This window comes from Oncorhynchus gorbuscha, linkage group LG17 (genome assembly GCF_021184085.1).
Source record: "Oncorhynchus gorbuscha isolate QuinsamMale2020 ecotype Even-year linkage group LG17, OgorEven_v1.0, whole genome shotgun sequence".
NCBI lineage: Eukaryota > Metazoa > Chordata > Actinopteri > Salmoniformes > Salmonidae > Oncorhynchus > Oncorhynchus gorbuscha.
In genome coordinates, this window is record NC_060189.1 from 51414367 (window position 1) to 51429184 (window position 14818).

General features: G+C 40.5%; 1 protein-coding gene and 1 long non-coding RNA gene across 2 annotated transcripts in view; both read left to right on the forward strand.

Moving 5' to 3' along the window:
• LOC124001681 overlaps window positions 1-2654 on the forward strand; it is a 3124-nt gene extending 470 nt beyond the window's left edge. The window contains exons 2-3 of the long non-coding RNA XR_006832832.1: window positions 798-907; window positions 1061-2654. This is a non-coding gene — a long non-coding RNA (uncharacterized LOC124001681). The remainder of the gene's footprint in view (window positions 1-797; window positions 908-1060) is intronic.
• A 2940-nt stretch (window positions 2655-5594) lies between these two features.
• The window catches only part of LOC124001628 (zinc finger protein 8-like), a 43062-nt gene continuing 33838 nt past the window's right edge, over window positions 5595-14818 (forward strand). The window contains exons 1-3 of the mRNA XM_046308595.1: window positions 5595-6141; window positions 6550-6680; window positions 10032-10220. Coding sequence (XP_046164551.1) covers window positions 5886-6141; window positions 6550-6680; window positions 10032-10220 — 576 coding nt within the window. The 5' untranslated portion in view covers window positions 5595-5885. The remainder of the gene's footprint in view (window positions 6142-6549; window positions 6681-10031; window positions 10221-14818) is intronic.

The following is a 14818-nucleotide window of genomic DNA, read 5'->3' on the forward strand; positions in this document are numbered from 1 at the left end:
ACTAACTGGTTCCTCTTAGCTGAACTGGAGACAGGGAAAAGTGTTATCTTCTGCACACAAGTCATAGAGCTATTGTTCTGTTTGGAGCCTGTTTCTGGGCGAGAGACTCATGCTTTGTGTGTGAGACCAGGTGACCATACATCATCTGGGCCGACAGTCAAAGGTGCTTGCTTGCCAAACTTGGGGGAATCGTTGAGCTACTCTTAGCTTAAGTATGTCTGGAGTGACTTCTTGTCATTCTGGACCGTATTGTCCTCACTCAGTTGTGACAGACTGAGGCAACCTTTTCACCCAGTTGTCTCCCCTCACACACACATACACAGGGTCACGTGTTTTGCAGATGCTTGCATGGGGTAGCTTGACTATATAAATGCTCCTGTATTCTTTGTACAGGAGGCTCTCACTCCACCTCACCTGCGTGGGTGGTGCAACCAGCCTCCTCATTATAATGCGTTTTTAATAACAGTAATTGATTATTGATTTTGCCTCTTCATTATTAGTTCAAGGTAGAATTTCCACCACACTATGTAGATCGGTGGGGACCTGATCCTCAATCAGAACTTCTACACTGAGACTCTTTGTGGATACGGGCCCAGATCTTGATGGATTTTGTCTTAAGTGTGGGACCATGTCTTTGAATTATCAAACCATTGAAGAGTGTCAAGTAATCAAATCTACTAAAATGTTTGCATAGTATTAATAGCAGTACCTTATTGCCCAATCAGAAGATTCTCCATAGCAGGGTGCTCATATCAGATTTCTTGATCCAACATCCTCTCACTCTGTATCTCTTACAGTCAGTAGACATGGAGGATGGGAAGCCTGATCTGTTGCTGGTCAAAGAGGAGAAAAGAGGATGGACCAAAGAGCATTGACCTGCTGAGTGGACTAAAGATGGGGGAGCAAGGTAAGAGAGAAAGACATATAGCCTCCATACAGTAATAGATCTTCAATGGGAATGGTGATGGATCTGGCTTTTATTTTCTCTTCATTCATAAAATTAAATCAATTCAACTTATGTTTACATACTAAAACACACATAATTTATGAACTTGACCAGGTAATTGACTCAAATTCCATTGGGCCCGTGGGACGACATCACTGAGCAAGCCAGGAACAAAGGCAACATAGTGGAGGTCAGTGGATGGGACAGCATCCTCAACTGTTAACCACAACTAGAAACAAACAGTCGAACACAAAACGACAAACTAACTTAGTCTCCATGACAACAGGGTAGTCTGTGGGGACAGTATACGGCAGGAGAGAAAAGATTTGGCTAGAGATGTTCCGCCCTGCTCCTATAATTGTGATTCAGAGAGACTGATGCCACCTCAGGTTAACCCCCTAACAGGTGCCTGCCTTCTATAGGATCTATCAACTGGAACATGGACCCTGAGACAACACAGACACTCTCCTGTCCTTCGTCCTCCTCACACTCTCCTAATGTTAAATCTGTCCTCAGACGATGCCTGAAGACTAAATGGCTACACAAGCCCATGACAAATGACAGTAGTAGAGATGTAAACAGTAAAGTTGGCAGCGCCAAAGAGAAGCGCTTCCTGTGTTCATTCTGTAGGAAAACCTTCAGTTTCCCCAAACAGGCTGAGATCCACCAGAGGGTCCACACAGGGGAGAAACTATACAGCTGCCACCAGTGTGAGAAGAGGTTCTCCCACCAGCACCAGCTGAAGATGCACCTGAAGGTCCATAAGGGAGAAAGGCTGTGCCTGTATGCACAGCATGTAATATAGTACTAATTCGTTTGTAGTTAATTATGTTGGTTTTGGATGTATAGGGAACTAGATGAGGTGAACTGAGGAAATAATGAGTATGATGAGGCAGAGTAGATATGGTGATGGTTGGTGTGATGGTGTCTGTAAAAATGCTTCACTGAAGATGTGACAAACTTTATCCCTTTAGAGACTGGTGTTTATAGTGAGATAATGATAGTGCCTTAATTAATGTTTACTTGACATGAAGTAGTGAAGCTGTGTGTTATGTAATGTTGAACCTTTTTTAAAGTATTCTCAAATGTATTTTATCAAAGCGAGAGTACCACATTTACTCAAAAGGAAAAGTGTTACCATAGTGAGAAGTTATTCTTCTTTTCACTTATCGTTTTCTGCAATAAATGTGATTTGTAATGCCGTTTTGTTGAAATGAAATACTAAATTGCTGTTCTGACAGACTTGGTTATTTTTGTATCATTGTAGAGACAGTGTTGGCTCCATATTGTTAAGTACTTGAATCCCAGTGTTAGAGATGGGCTTGACTGTGGTTAACATGTAATAATATGCCATGTTTGTGGGTAAAGCAAAGGGTTTATTTTATAAACCGTTATGCTTTTCCTTACAACCTTTGTTTGCAGTCTGCAGTCCATGAAGAGCTGCTGATATCCAGTGTTACTGGCGGGAGAGACTGGACCTCTGAGACGGATGGTCACAAATCTTGAACCAGGACAATGCATCAGGAGCCATTCCTGAGTCAGAACCCAACCGTGAGGGACAGAGACTCCACCACAACCATTACACACAGTGCCTTCAGAAAGTATTCACACCCCTTGACTTTTTCCACATTTTGTTGTGTTACAGTCTGAATTTAAAATGGATTAAATGTAGATGAGTTGTGTTACTGGCCTACACACAAAACCCCATAATGTCAAAGTGGAATTATGTTTTTCAAAATGTTTACAAATTGATTAAAAATGAAGAGCTGAAATGTCTTGAGTCAATAAGTATTCAACCCATTTGTTCAGGAGCAAGAATTTGCTTAACATGTCACATAAGTTGCATGGACTCACTGTGTGCAATAATATAGTGTTTAACACGATTTCTGAACAACTACCTCACCTCTACCCTACACATACAATTATCTGTATTACAATGAGTACCACTCTCCATATTTTCAAGCATAGTGGTGGTTGCATGATATGTGTATGGGGGGTTTTTCAGGATAAAAGAGAAACGGAATAGAGTTAAGCACAGGCACAATGTGTATTATTGTTATGAATCTCACATGGCTGTAGCAAACTTTGCCACCCAATAATTGACTTTGGCTGTATTTATACGGATGTATGTCACCGTGTCACTGTGTTTAGTCTACAGTCCTTGACCTCAAGCTGTTTGCAGCAAATGGCCTATAAGTTACCTTCAGGTGATGACTGAGGTGAAATATTGAACCTGTAGTTGATATTCCAGACGTTCTGGTCTTCAAACTGAGTCAGTGTACAACATGTTCACTTCTGGGTCATGCCATTTGATTTCAATCACTTTTTGCCCACTCTCCTTTTGATTCAAACTAAAATTTCAATACATATTTGCCCATGGTAGAAGTGGTCAGGAAGTAACATTTTGGACCTGATCGCCAGAACATCAGGAGAGGGAGGTGCTCAAAGTTGTCCCATTTGGCATACCTCATCATACCATGAGATCAATGTCTTCCTCACTGGGAAAGATAAACAATTGAATTTAATATTTTAAAAGCTTGCATACAGGATTGTCAAACTATTTGATAATTTCCTGAAATTAAAGTTTAATTTAAAAAAAAACAGAACTTTAATGTCAATTATCTAAAAACAAATTAAACATTTTTTTTTACATATGTTGCAGCTTTTGACCATATTTGACATAATCTGAGATGTTTGTGTTTATGCCCGTCATCGGTTGAGACACAGCACACTCTTGAAAACATGGTGGGTGTCATGTTTTGGCTGATTAATGTACTAAAATGGGAATAACATTGAAATTTCTACTTTCAAATGGTACCACAAACATGGTTGGAGGTCCACATATCAGAGAATGTTGACTTGAATGAGAGATCAGTTAAATGACTGTCAATCTTCCATATGAAACCTATTGATATCATAGGACTATAGATAATAGAATAGACATTTCCATTTAAGTTGATATTCAGTGGGTGGACCGGCAGCCATCTTTGTAAGTAGGAATTGGAATTTAAAATATCAATTTCAATATCAATGGTGTACCAGCTAAATTGCAGTGGTCTGAAGGGATAGGCCCATTCTATGATTTATATTTATATGATTGAAATAACGCCAAACCCTGTATTCAAGAGTATGTATGTTGTGTCTCAACTGATGGCGGACACAACACATACACCTCAGAGGATGTAAATTAGGGTCTAAACTACAACATATGCGAAAATAAATGAAACAAATCTAAGTTTGTGTTGTTAGATACAGTACTTTAGATTTTTTATTTAAAAAACATTTACTTCAAAATAGTTTGACAACCCTGTTTTCAAGCTTTTAAATTATATCAAACCCAACAATAATCTTTTCCAGTGATGAAGATATGGATGTCTCATGGTATGGTGGGGTATGCAAAAAGGGGCAGCTCTATCTCGTGAATGTTTTGGCATTCTGTTCCTAGAATGTCACTTTCTGACCACTACTACCATGGGCAAACATGTATAGAAAGTTTCATTCAAATCAAAAGGGGTGTGGTCAAAAAGTGATTAAAATCATATGGAATGACCTTTCTGTTTACAAGGGTAATTAACCACAAACCCCTCATTAACTTGTCATTTGAAACAATGTGGCCAATCAGCTTAAATCCAATAGTTTTTTTCATATTGAACATACATTTACATTTAAGTCATTTAGCAGACGCTCTTATCCAGAGCGACTAGATATTAAGCTGTACACAACCAGTGCTATATGCACTATATATATATACACTATATGAATATGAAAAAACGATTGGATTTAAGCTGATTGACCACACTTTAAAAGCCACAAAATGAGCAGAAACACTCCTCTGGGTGTAAACTCTGTGGATTTGGAAACAAGAGCTCCTGAGTAGAATGGAACCCCCCCTTTTACTGCGACACAACGTACAGGCAATTCTGCAATAAATTACACACACAACAACAACAAAAACATTGTTGAGCATTTAGACTGGAAAAAACAAATAAATCACATAATATCTCATATAAATACTTTTAATTATTCTTTGTATGATAACTAGTATAACATTTGGATAATTGTGCACATTTCCCATCATTTTCAACCCAATTAATTCCTTACAAAACAACATTGCAGTTTCATAACTGCCGTTTTGGACCCAGCAATAATTGCAGTTTGCGGTGGTTGAACTGCAGTTTTACTGCACTGCAACTACAGTTACAGTTACTAAAGTATGCTTTAGTGAGTAATCCCAACCCCACTTTTACTTTGGCAGCTAGAAGTTGTCTCTATAAGCCAATATGTAATTGAAGGCCTATAGTGTATTGCATTGGGACCAACGGTGTGGGTGGAGTTGAAAGTGTTGCTGGACATACAGTATACACCTCAGTCCCCCATGAAATGACACCATATAGCTTCTACGGACACCAGTGAGTAACCCCAACCTCACTTTTACTTCAGCACCTAGAATAGTTATCTCTAAAAGCCTATATGTATATAATGTATAGTGTATTGCATTGGAGGGATTTATTTGACATTGGAACATGTTTAAAACCTCAATGTAATGAAAATATCACTTAAATATGAACAAATTTGAATCATGGTTAATGTTTAGACAATTACTATTTCACATATCATGAATTAGTACAGGTTGTTGATACTTTACTAGTACATGGGAAACTTTTATTTAGAAATATTTCCAAAATCCGTGACCCGGAAGTACTTTCTTTGTGTCGTGACAAGGCGCTGGCGTAAACAGTGACCAATAACGTTTTCACAGTTAAGAGTTTTACTTTAGACGTTTATTAACAACCTGGAACTGAAAATATGAATAATTTAACAATATAACATAATATACATACCCCATGTAGTGGTTAATGTAGTGATTTCGCGTTTGAGACGAGACTTGCTTGATAGATGTTATCTCGGTAACGCTAGCTAGCTAGCTGCGTAGCTAACAATGGATAACTGTATGGTTTTTCACACTCAAATAGCCTCCATCATGGAGGTGCTAGCGAATGCAGCCGTGGCAGAGATCTGTAAAGTCGTAGACGACGACTATGCAGTGTTTCGTTTGGAAATAACTCAAAGCCAGAAAGAGAACAGGGCATTGCGGAGGAAACTACAGCTACTGGAATTGAAGGTGTCACGCGAGCGCGTCCTCGCCAGTCCAAGAAGCATCAAGATCTTCGACCGATACAGAGGAATGGCAAGAGGTAACGTTAAATTTTTGCAGAATGACGAGGCCTGTCGCCCCGTTCCGCTCTGCGCATGTGTGACTTTAGATTTGTTACCCACATACTATATATGGTTAACCAGAATTGGGTGTAATGTATGTGTATGTATGTAATAATTCCCCAGATTACTTAACTAGATATCTTGCGTAAAGAAACAATATTATATCCTAACCAGATTGATTTACTACATTTCCTGTTATTTACTCATTGAAAACAATGTGAGGCATGGAACATAATACATCAATCAATAAATAGTATATCAAGAAGTTATGAGAAGTGTTACCTTGCATCCTTGCCAATTATAGACATTATCAAGAGTGTACAATATAGCTTTGAGCATTGACAGTAGCTAACTCAACCTCCACTTTCCCCCAATCACTCTCTCAGGTGAAGGACATCTCACTGGAGGCCACAGGAGCTTTGTTAAGCCAGCGGGACACAATAAATGGAGAGATGACCAACCAATCACTGTTGATGAGGAGAGTGGAACCTCAACCCAGCACATTATCATGATAGAGGTTAGTGTTATAGTGTTGCATTAAAAAAAAAAAGTTACTTTGTAAATCAAATGCGTCCTGTTTATTTCAGAAAGGCTATTCACTTTCTTACATGTGCATCCTTATTTATCTGCCAATGGGGAGCTTGTGAGACTTCCCTATGACATTGTTATCCAAATCTTGCATGCTGACGACACCAGCCACAGGTGTGCGCCATCGCGCGCATGTTGATTTTGTCTATCCACACCAGACACGATCAGGACACGCAGGTTGAAATATCAAAGTGAACTCTGAACCAACTATATTCATTTGGGTACCAGTTGTTACTCGGTGAGGGAAATGTTATGTTTATGTATCGAATCAATGCTACTTTCTAATAACTAATTAGAAAGGTTCATGCAGGTGACTGACTGATCATGTATGGCGGAACCCTCATTACTGTTCCTCAACTTGGCAGTATGCCCAGAATATTGCTATGGGAACAACCGAGGTATCTGTTTCAAGATTTCAACTTGGAGAGAGAGAGAGAGCATTGGTCCGTCACATGTGCGAGTCACCGGTAGTGATGAATTAATTATGTAAAATCATGCAAATATAACTTGTCTGTGCGTTGCCATATAAGACAACTGCTGGGACCGCCCCAACGGAGCTTCTTATAGACTTGAACGGGTTTGTTGTAACCTCTCCAGCTTGCTGATAAAAAGAGTTATTCATGTTAAGATTGACTTCAGGTGTCCCTGGTATTGAATTTCCACCACAACACATATGAAACATTCATGGACTTTTAGCTAGCTATCTTGCTGTTGCTAGCTAATTTGTCCTGGGATATAAATATATCGACCCACATTGAGTCACAGAAAATGTGTTCTCTACTCTAACAATGAATCCACAGATACAAGGGGAAAACTAGTTGGTTTCTAGTAATCTCTCCTTGTTGAGTCATCATCTTCTGTGGATTTTACAGTCGGAAGTTTACATACAACTCAGTTTTTTACAATTCCTAACATTTAATCCTAGTAAAACTTCCCTGTCTTAGGTCAGTTAGGATCACCACTTTATTTTAAGAATGTGAAATGTCATAATAATAGTAGAGTGATTTATTTAAGCTTTTATCACATTCCCAGTGGGTCAGAAGTTTACATACACTCAATTAGTATTTGGTAGCATTGGCTTTAAATTTTTTAACTTGGGTCAAACGTTTCGGGTAGCCTTCCACAAGCTTCCCAATAAGTTGGATGAATTTTGTCCCATTCCTCCTGACAGAGCTGGTGTAACAGTCAGGTTTGTAGGCCTCCTTGCTCGCACACACTTTTTCAGTTCTGCCCACAAATTTTCTATGGGATTGAGGTCAGGGCTTTATGATAGCCACTCCAATACCTTGACTTTGTTGTCCGTAAGCCATTTTGCCACAACTTTGAAAGTATGCTTGGGGTCATTGTCCATTTGGAAGAACCATTGGGGACTGATGTCTTGAGATGTTGCTTCAATATATCCACATCATTTTCCATCCTCATGATGCCATCTTTTTTTTGTGAAGTGCACCAGTCCCTCCTGCAGAAAAGCACCCCCACATCATGATGCTGCCACCCCCGTGCTTCATGGTTGGGATAGTGTTCTTTGGCTTGCAAGCCTCCCCCTTTTTCCTCCAAACATAACAATGGTCATTATGGCCAAACAGACCTATTTTTGTTTCATCAGACCAGAGGACATTTCTCCAAAAATTACAATCTTTGTCCCCATGTGCAGTTGCAAACCGTAGTCTGGCTTTTGTTATGGCGGTTTTGGAGCAGTGGCTTCTTCCTTGCTGAGCGGCCTTTCAGGTTATGTCAATGTAGGACTTGTTTTACTGTGGATATAGATACTTTTGTACCTGTTTCCTCCAGCATCTTCACAAGGTACTTCGCTGTTGTTCTGAGATTGATTTGTACTTTTCGCACCAAAGTGCATTCTTCTCTAGGAGACAGAACGCTCTCCTTCCTGAGCGGTATGATGGCTGCGTGGTCCCATGGTGTTTATACTTGCGTACTATTGTTTGTACAGATGAACGTGGTACCTTCAGGTATTTGGAAATTGCTCCCAAGGATGAACCAGACTTGTGGATGTCTACAATTTTTTTTTCTGAGGTCTTGGCTGATTTCTTTTGATTTTCCCATGATGTCGAGCAAATAGGCACTGAGTTTGATGGTAGGCCTTGAAATACATCCACAGATTCACCTCCAATTGATTCAAATTATGTCAATTAGCCTATCAGAATCTTTTAAAGCCATGACATAATTTTCTGGAATTTTCCAAGCTGTTTAAAGGTACAGTCAACTTAGTGTATGTAAACTTCCGACCCACTGGAATTGTGATACAATGAATTCTAAGTGAAAAAAATGTATGTAAACAATTGTTGGAAAAAGGACTTGCATGCACAAAATAGACGTCCTAACCGACTTGCTAAAACTATAGTTTGTTAACAAGAAATTTGTGGAGTGGATGAAAAGCGAGTTTTAATGATTCCATCCTAAGTGTAAGTAAACTTCCGATTTTAACTGTATGTCTATTACGTATGTACTAGGCACATGATCTGAACCAAATGGGAGTCTAGGTCTGTACCACTATCTGATTAGGGGGTCAATGTAGCCTATGTGTTTTTGTGTCCCCACTTTGGTTCTGAAATCACCATCACCCACTAATTAACTTGTCATGTTTGCAGTTAAAGTGTTGGAGCTCGTAATGTATCAATATTGATTGTTAAAAAATTATCTATGACATCGCCAATGAATAGAAGCACAACTTTGGATTTCACCCCCATCTCAAAAACAAAGGGTTTTGACTGTTTGGAAGTTTAGTGAGCTTCTTTTCTCCTCCCGTTTTGGCCATGCAGTGCGCCAGATTGCTGTCCTCAATCTGAAATGATGAACTTTACCCTGTATATCTAAAAATTACCATATACACTGATTGTTCGAAGCAAAACACCAAAACGTATTGCTGATGGTGAACCTGAACCATCTAAAAATCTATTGTGGGCCCCTATTTCAGCAGCTTAACTAGGCTACTGATATTTCCTGGGGTTGTTCGGCATGCAAGCTGACTTGTCGACCAATGACTGTCGACACAGGTATATTCTTAGTTTGACACTGAATAGAGGAAGCATTAGTTGTGACAAAAGATGAGGTATGGTAAGGTAGAAATAAAGTAACATGTTAGTGAATCAGCGCTTCATAATGTTTGAATGGACTTTCTGACCGAAGCGTGCTACATTTGGATCGGTTTGGGATCCGCGGACCAATGCAGTTGTATCTGAAACATTTAAACTGGGACCGATGCGTTTTGGTTAAATAGTTACATCCCTTCCAAACCTACTCATGAATAATAACCTCTTGTCAGTCTGCAGATGCAGAGGCTGCAGGTCCTGAAGGATCATCGCTGGTCAAGCAGGAGAAGTCTGAAGGAGAGGAGGACCCACAACACAGCAGAGACATCCAGACTGGAGCAGCGGCTGTAGTGGCACCCCCTGTAGCCACGGAGGACCTTGCCCCCGCCCCCCAGCCCAGGACCCGATGCAACATCACGGAGGTCAGTGGAACGCCGAACGCCGTCCTCAAGTCAGAGACGGACACCGAGAATTTAACTTTAACACAAAGGCTTTTACACACAGAATCTGACCACAGATCAGACCCAGAGAGACTGGGGCTGGGGCCACTGGGCTGTCGTCCTGCTTCCAGCTCAGAGTCTTTACTTTACGGTAACCCAAGCCTGAGGACGGTTCATTCACATCTGGACTCAGGAGACGCATTAGAGACTGGCAATGATCTGTCTTATTACACTACAGAGATGGACCCTGGCAACATATCCTTGGGATTAGAGATACAAACTGATCTGTCTAGAGGGGACTGGTACAGTAGTAGTGTATACTCAGAAGGGGGCCTAGATAAAAAAGGGGAGGGTCTGGTCATAGATGAAGTGACTGTGAAAGTGGAAGGGGACGTTCCTCCCACATGGAATGCAGATAGTCAACTAGGAGACGGACACTCACAGGGCAGAGGTTTCTTAGATTACAGGGAAAGCTTAGAGACAAATCCAAATGTCGTGACCCATTCCCCTTTACACTCGCCCAGGGATCCCGACCCAGTGTCCACACCAATGGGGCCTTCCAATTCACACGGCCGCGTCCTTTTCGATCAGGTATTGAACTCAAACGACAAGGCTATATCAGGCAATAGTAAAGAGAAACAGTTCCTCTGCATGTTCTGTAACAAAGGCTTCAGCTGCCCCCAGACAGTGGAGATCCACCAGAGGGTCCACACAAGGGTGAAACCCTTCAGCTGTACCCAGTGTCACATGCGCTTCACACAGGCTGGTGACCTGAAAAGGCACCACAGGGTCCACACAGGGGAGAAACCCTACAGCTGCCCCCAGTGTCATATCCGCTTCACCCAGGCTAGCAGCCTGAAGAGGCACCTGAAGGTTCACACGGGAGAAAGGCCGTTCGCCTGTACGCACTGTGGGAAGAGGTTCTCAGAGAGGAGCTACCTCAGGATACACCAGCAGAAAAACCATACCACTAAATAAAAACCATTCCTATTCATAGATTATTTAGTTTAGATCAAACTCTACATTAAAGACAAAGATGAATTGTCAGTGTTGTCAGCAGGAAATATCCACAGATGAATTTGGAAGAACAAGAGTAACCGATTTCATTCAGTGTTGAATATTCCTGGGTAGAATATTGCATCCGGACATTGTGTGAAAAATAAGGCATATATAAGCCTAAAAGGTCTGTTATATATTGTGTTTGTACTGTGTAGGTTATATGATGTTCACAAATGTCTATTTAATTACTTCCCCCAACGCTGTTAATTAGAAAATGTAGGCAGTTTATCAACTTCATGCTGATTCTTTTGTTGAGACGTGCATGTGTGGTTTTCATATGGTGTATTTAAAACTTGTTTATATTTAGTAAACACAAAATGGAACTTTTCATTCTGACTTTCATTGAGACTCAGCAGACATCTTATCTCACCCTGTGATGCATACACCCAACAGCGCTTTATAACCGATATACCCTTCCTAAATATACCCATAGTCTATTATACTAACAAACACCTTGTAGTCTATTATACTAACAAACACCTTGTAGTCTATTATACTAACAAACACCTTGTAGTCTATTATACTAACAAACACCTTGTAGTCTATTATACTAACAAACACCTTGTAGTCTATTACACTAACAAACACCCTATATAGTCTATTGCACTAACAAACACCCTATATAGTCTATTACACTAACAAACATCCTGTTGTATATTACACTAACAAACACCCTATAGCAGGGCTGCACAACACTCTTCCTGGAGATCTACAGTCCTGAGGGTTTTCAGTCCAACCCTAATTTAACACACCTGATTTTACTTGTTAGCTGCTCAACAAGACCTTACCTAGCTGAATCAGATATGTTAAATTTGGGTTGGAATGAAAACCTACAGGACAGTAGATCTCCAGGAAGAGGGTTGGGCAGCCCTGCTCCATACTCTATTACACTTGCAAACACTCTATATACTCTATTACGCTAACAAACACCCTGTAGTCTATTACACTAACAAACACCCTATATAGTCTATTACACTAGCAAACACCCTAAATAGTCTATTACACTAGCAAACACCCTAAATAGTCTATTACACTAGCAAACACCCTATATAGTCTATTACACTTGCAAACACCCTATATAGTCTATTACACTAACAAAAGACCCAAAATAGTCTGTTATGCTAACACCCTGGAGATCTATAGTCTATTACACTAGCAAACACACCTGATTTTAGTCTATTACACTCAACAAGACACCCTGAATCAGATATGTTAAATTTCTATTACACTAATCTCCAAACAGCCCTATATAGTCTATTACACTAACAAACACCCTATATAGTCTATTACACTAACAAACACCCTGTATGGTCTATTACACTAACAAACACCCTATATAGTCTATTACACTAGCAAACACCCTATATAGTCTATTACACTAGCAAACACCCTAAATAGTCTATTACACTAACAAACACCCTAAATAGTCTATTACACTAACAAACACCCTATATAGTCTATTACACTAGCAAACACCCTATATAGTCTATTACACTAGAAAACACCCTAAATAGTCTATTACACTAGAAAACACCCTAAATAGTCTATTACACTAACAAACACCCTATATAGTCTATTACACTAGCAAACACCCTATATTGTCTATTACGCTCAAAAACACCCTGTAGTCTATTACGCTAACAAAGACACTATAGTCTATTACACTAACAAACACCCTGTATAGTCTATTACACTAACAAACACCCTATATAGTCTATTACACTTAACAAACACCCTATATTGTCTATTACACTAACAAACACCCTATATTGTCTATTACACTAACAAACACCCTATATAGTCTATTACACTAACAAACACCCTATATGGTCTATTACAAACACCCTATATGGTCTATTACAAACACCCTATATAGTCTATTACACTAACAAATACCCTATATAGTCCATTACACTAACAAACACCCTATATAGTCTATTATGCTAACAAACACCCTATATAGTCTATTACACTAAACACCCTATATAATCTTATATTAACAAACACCCTATATAGTCTAGAGTACTCCCAGCGCCGACAGAGAATGCCGCCTCGCTTCGAGTTCCTAGGAAACTATGCAGTATTTTGTTTTTTTTACGTGTTATTTCTTACATTGGTACCCCAGGTAATCTTAGGTTTCATTACATACAGTCGGGAGGAACTACTGAATATAAGAGCAACGTCAACTCACCATCATTACGACCAGGAATATGACTCCCGAAGCGGATCCTGTGTTTTGCCTTCCACCCAGGACAATGGATCGGATCCCAGCTGGCGACCCAAAACAACGACGCCGTAAAAGGGGCAAACGAAGCGTTCTTCTGGTCAGGCTCCGGATACGGGCACATCGCGTGCCACTCCCTAGCATACTACTCGCTAATGTCCAGTCTCTTGACAACAAGGTTGATGAACTCCGAGCAAGGGTAGCATTCCAGAGAGACATCAGAGACGAGCGTTCTTTGCTTCAAGAAAACATGGCTCACTCGAGTGACGCTAACGGAGTCGATGCAGCCAGCTGGTTTCTTCACGCATTGTGTCGACACAATCAAGCATCTTTCTGGTAAGAAGAGGGGCGGGATATGCCTTATGAATAACGAGACGTGGTGTGATCATAACAGCATACAGGAACTCAAGTCCTTCTGTTCACCTGACTTATAATTCCTCACAATCAAATGTCGACCGCATTATCTACCAAGTGAATTCTCTTTGATTATAATCACAGCCGTATATATTCCCCCCCAAGCAGACACATCGACGGCCCTGAACTAACTTTATTTGACTCTATGTAAACTGGAAACCACATATGCTGATTTTATTTATTCGTTATTTTACCAGGTAAGTTGACTGAGAACACGTTCTCATTTGCAGCAACGACCTGGGGAATAGTTACAGGGGAGAGGAGGGGGATGAATGAGCCAATTGTAAACTGGGGATTATTAGGTGACCAGATTGGGAATTTAGCCAGGACACCGGGGTTAACACCCCTACTCTTATGATAAGTGCCATGGGTTCTTTAATGACCTCAGAGAGTCAGGACACCCGTTTAACGTCCCATCCGAAAGACGGCACCCTACACATGGCAGTGTCCCAATCACTGCCCTGGGGCATTGGGATATTTTTTTAGACCAGAGGAAAGAGTGCCTCCTACTGGCCCTCCAACACCACTTCCAGCAGCATCTGGTCTCCCATCCAGGAACTGACCAGTACCAACCCTGCTTAGCTTCAGAAGAAAGCCAGCAGTGGTATGCAGGGTGGTGTGCTGCTGGCGGAGGCTGCATTCATTGTTGCTGAGGATTTTAACAAGGCTAATCTGAAAACAAGACTCCCTAAATTCTATCAGCATATCGATTGTGCTACCAGGGCTGGTAAAACCCAAAACTCATTGTTATTCTAACTTCCGCGATGCATATAAAGCCCTCCACGCCCTCCTTTCGGAAAAGCTGACCACGACTCCATTTTGTTGCTTCCAGCCTACAGACAGAAACTAAAACAAGAAGCTCCCACGCTCAGGTCTGTTCAAC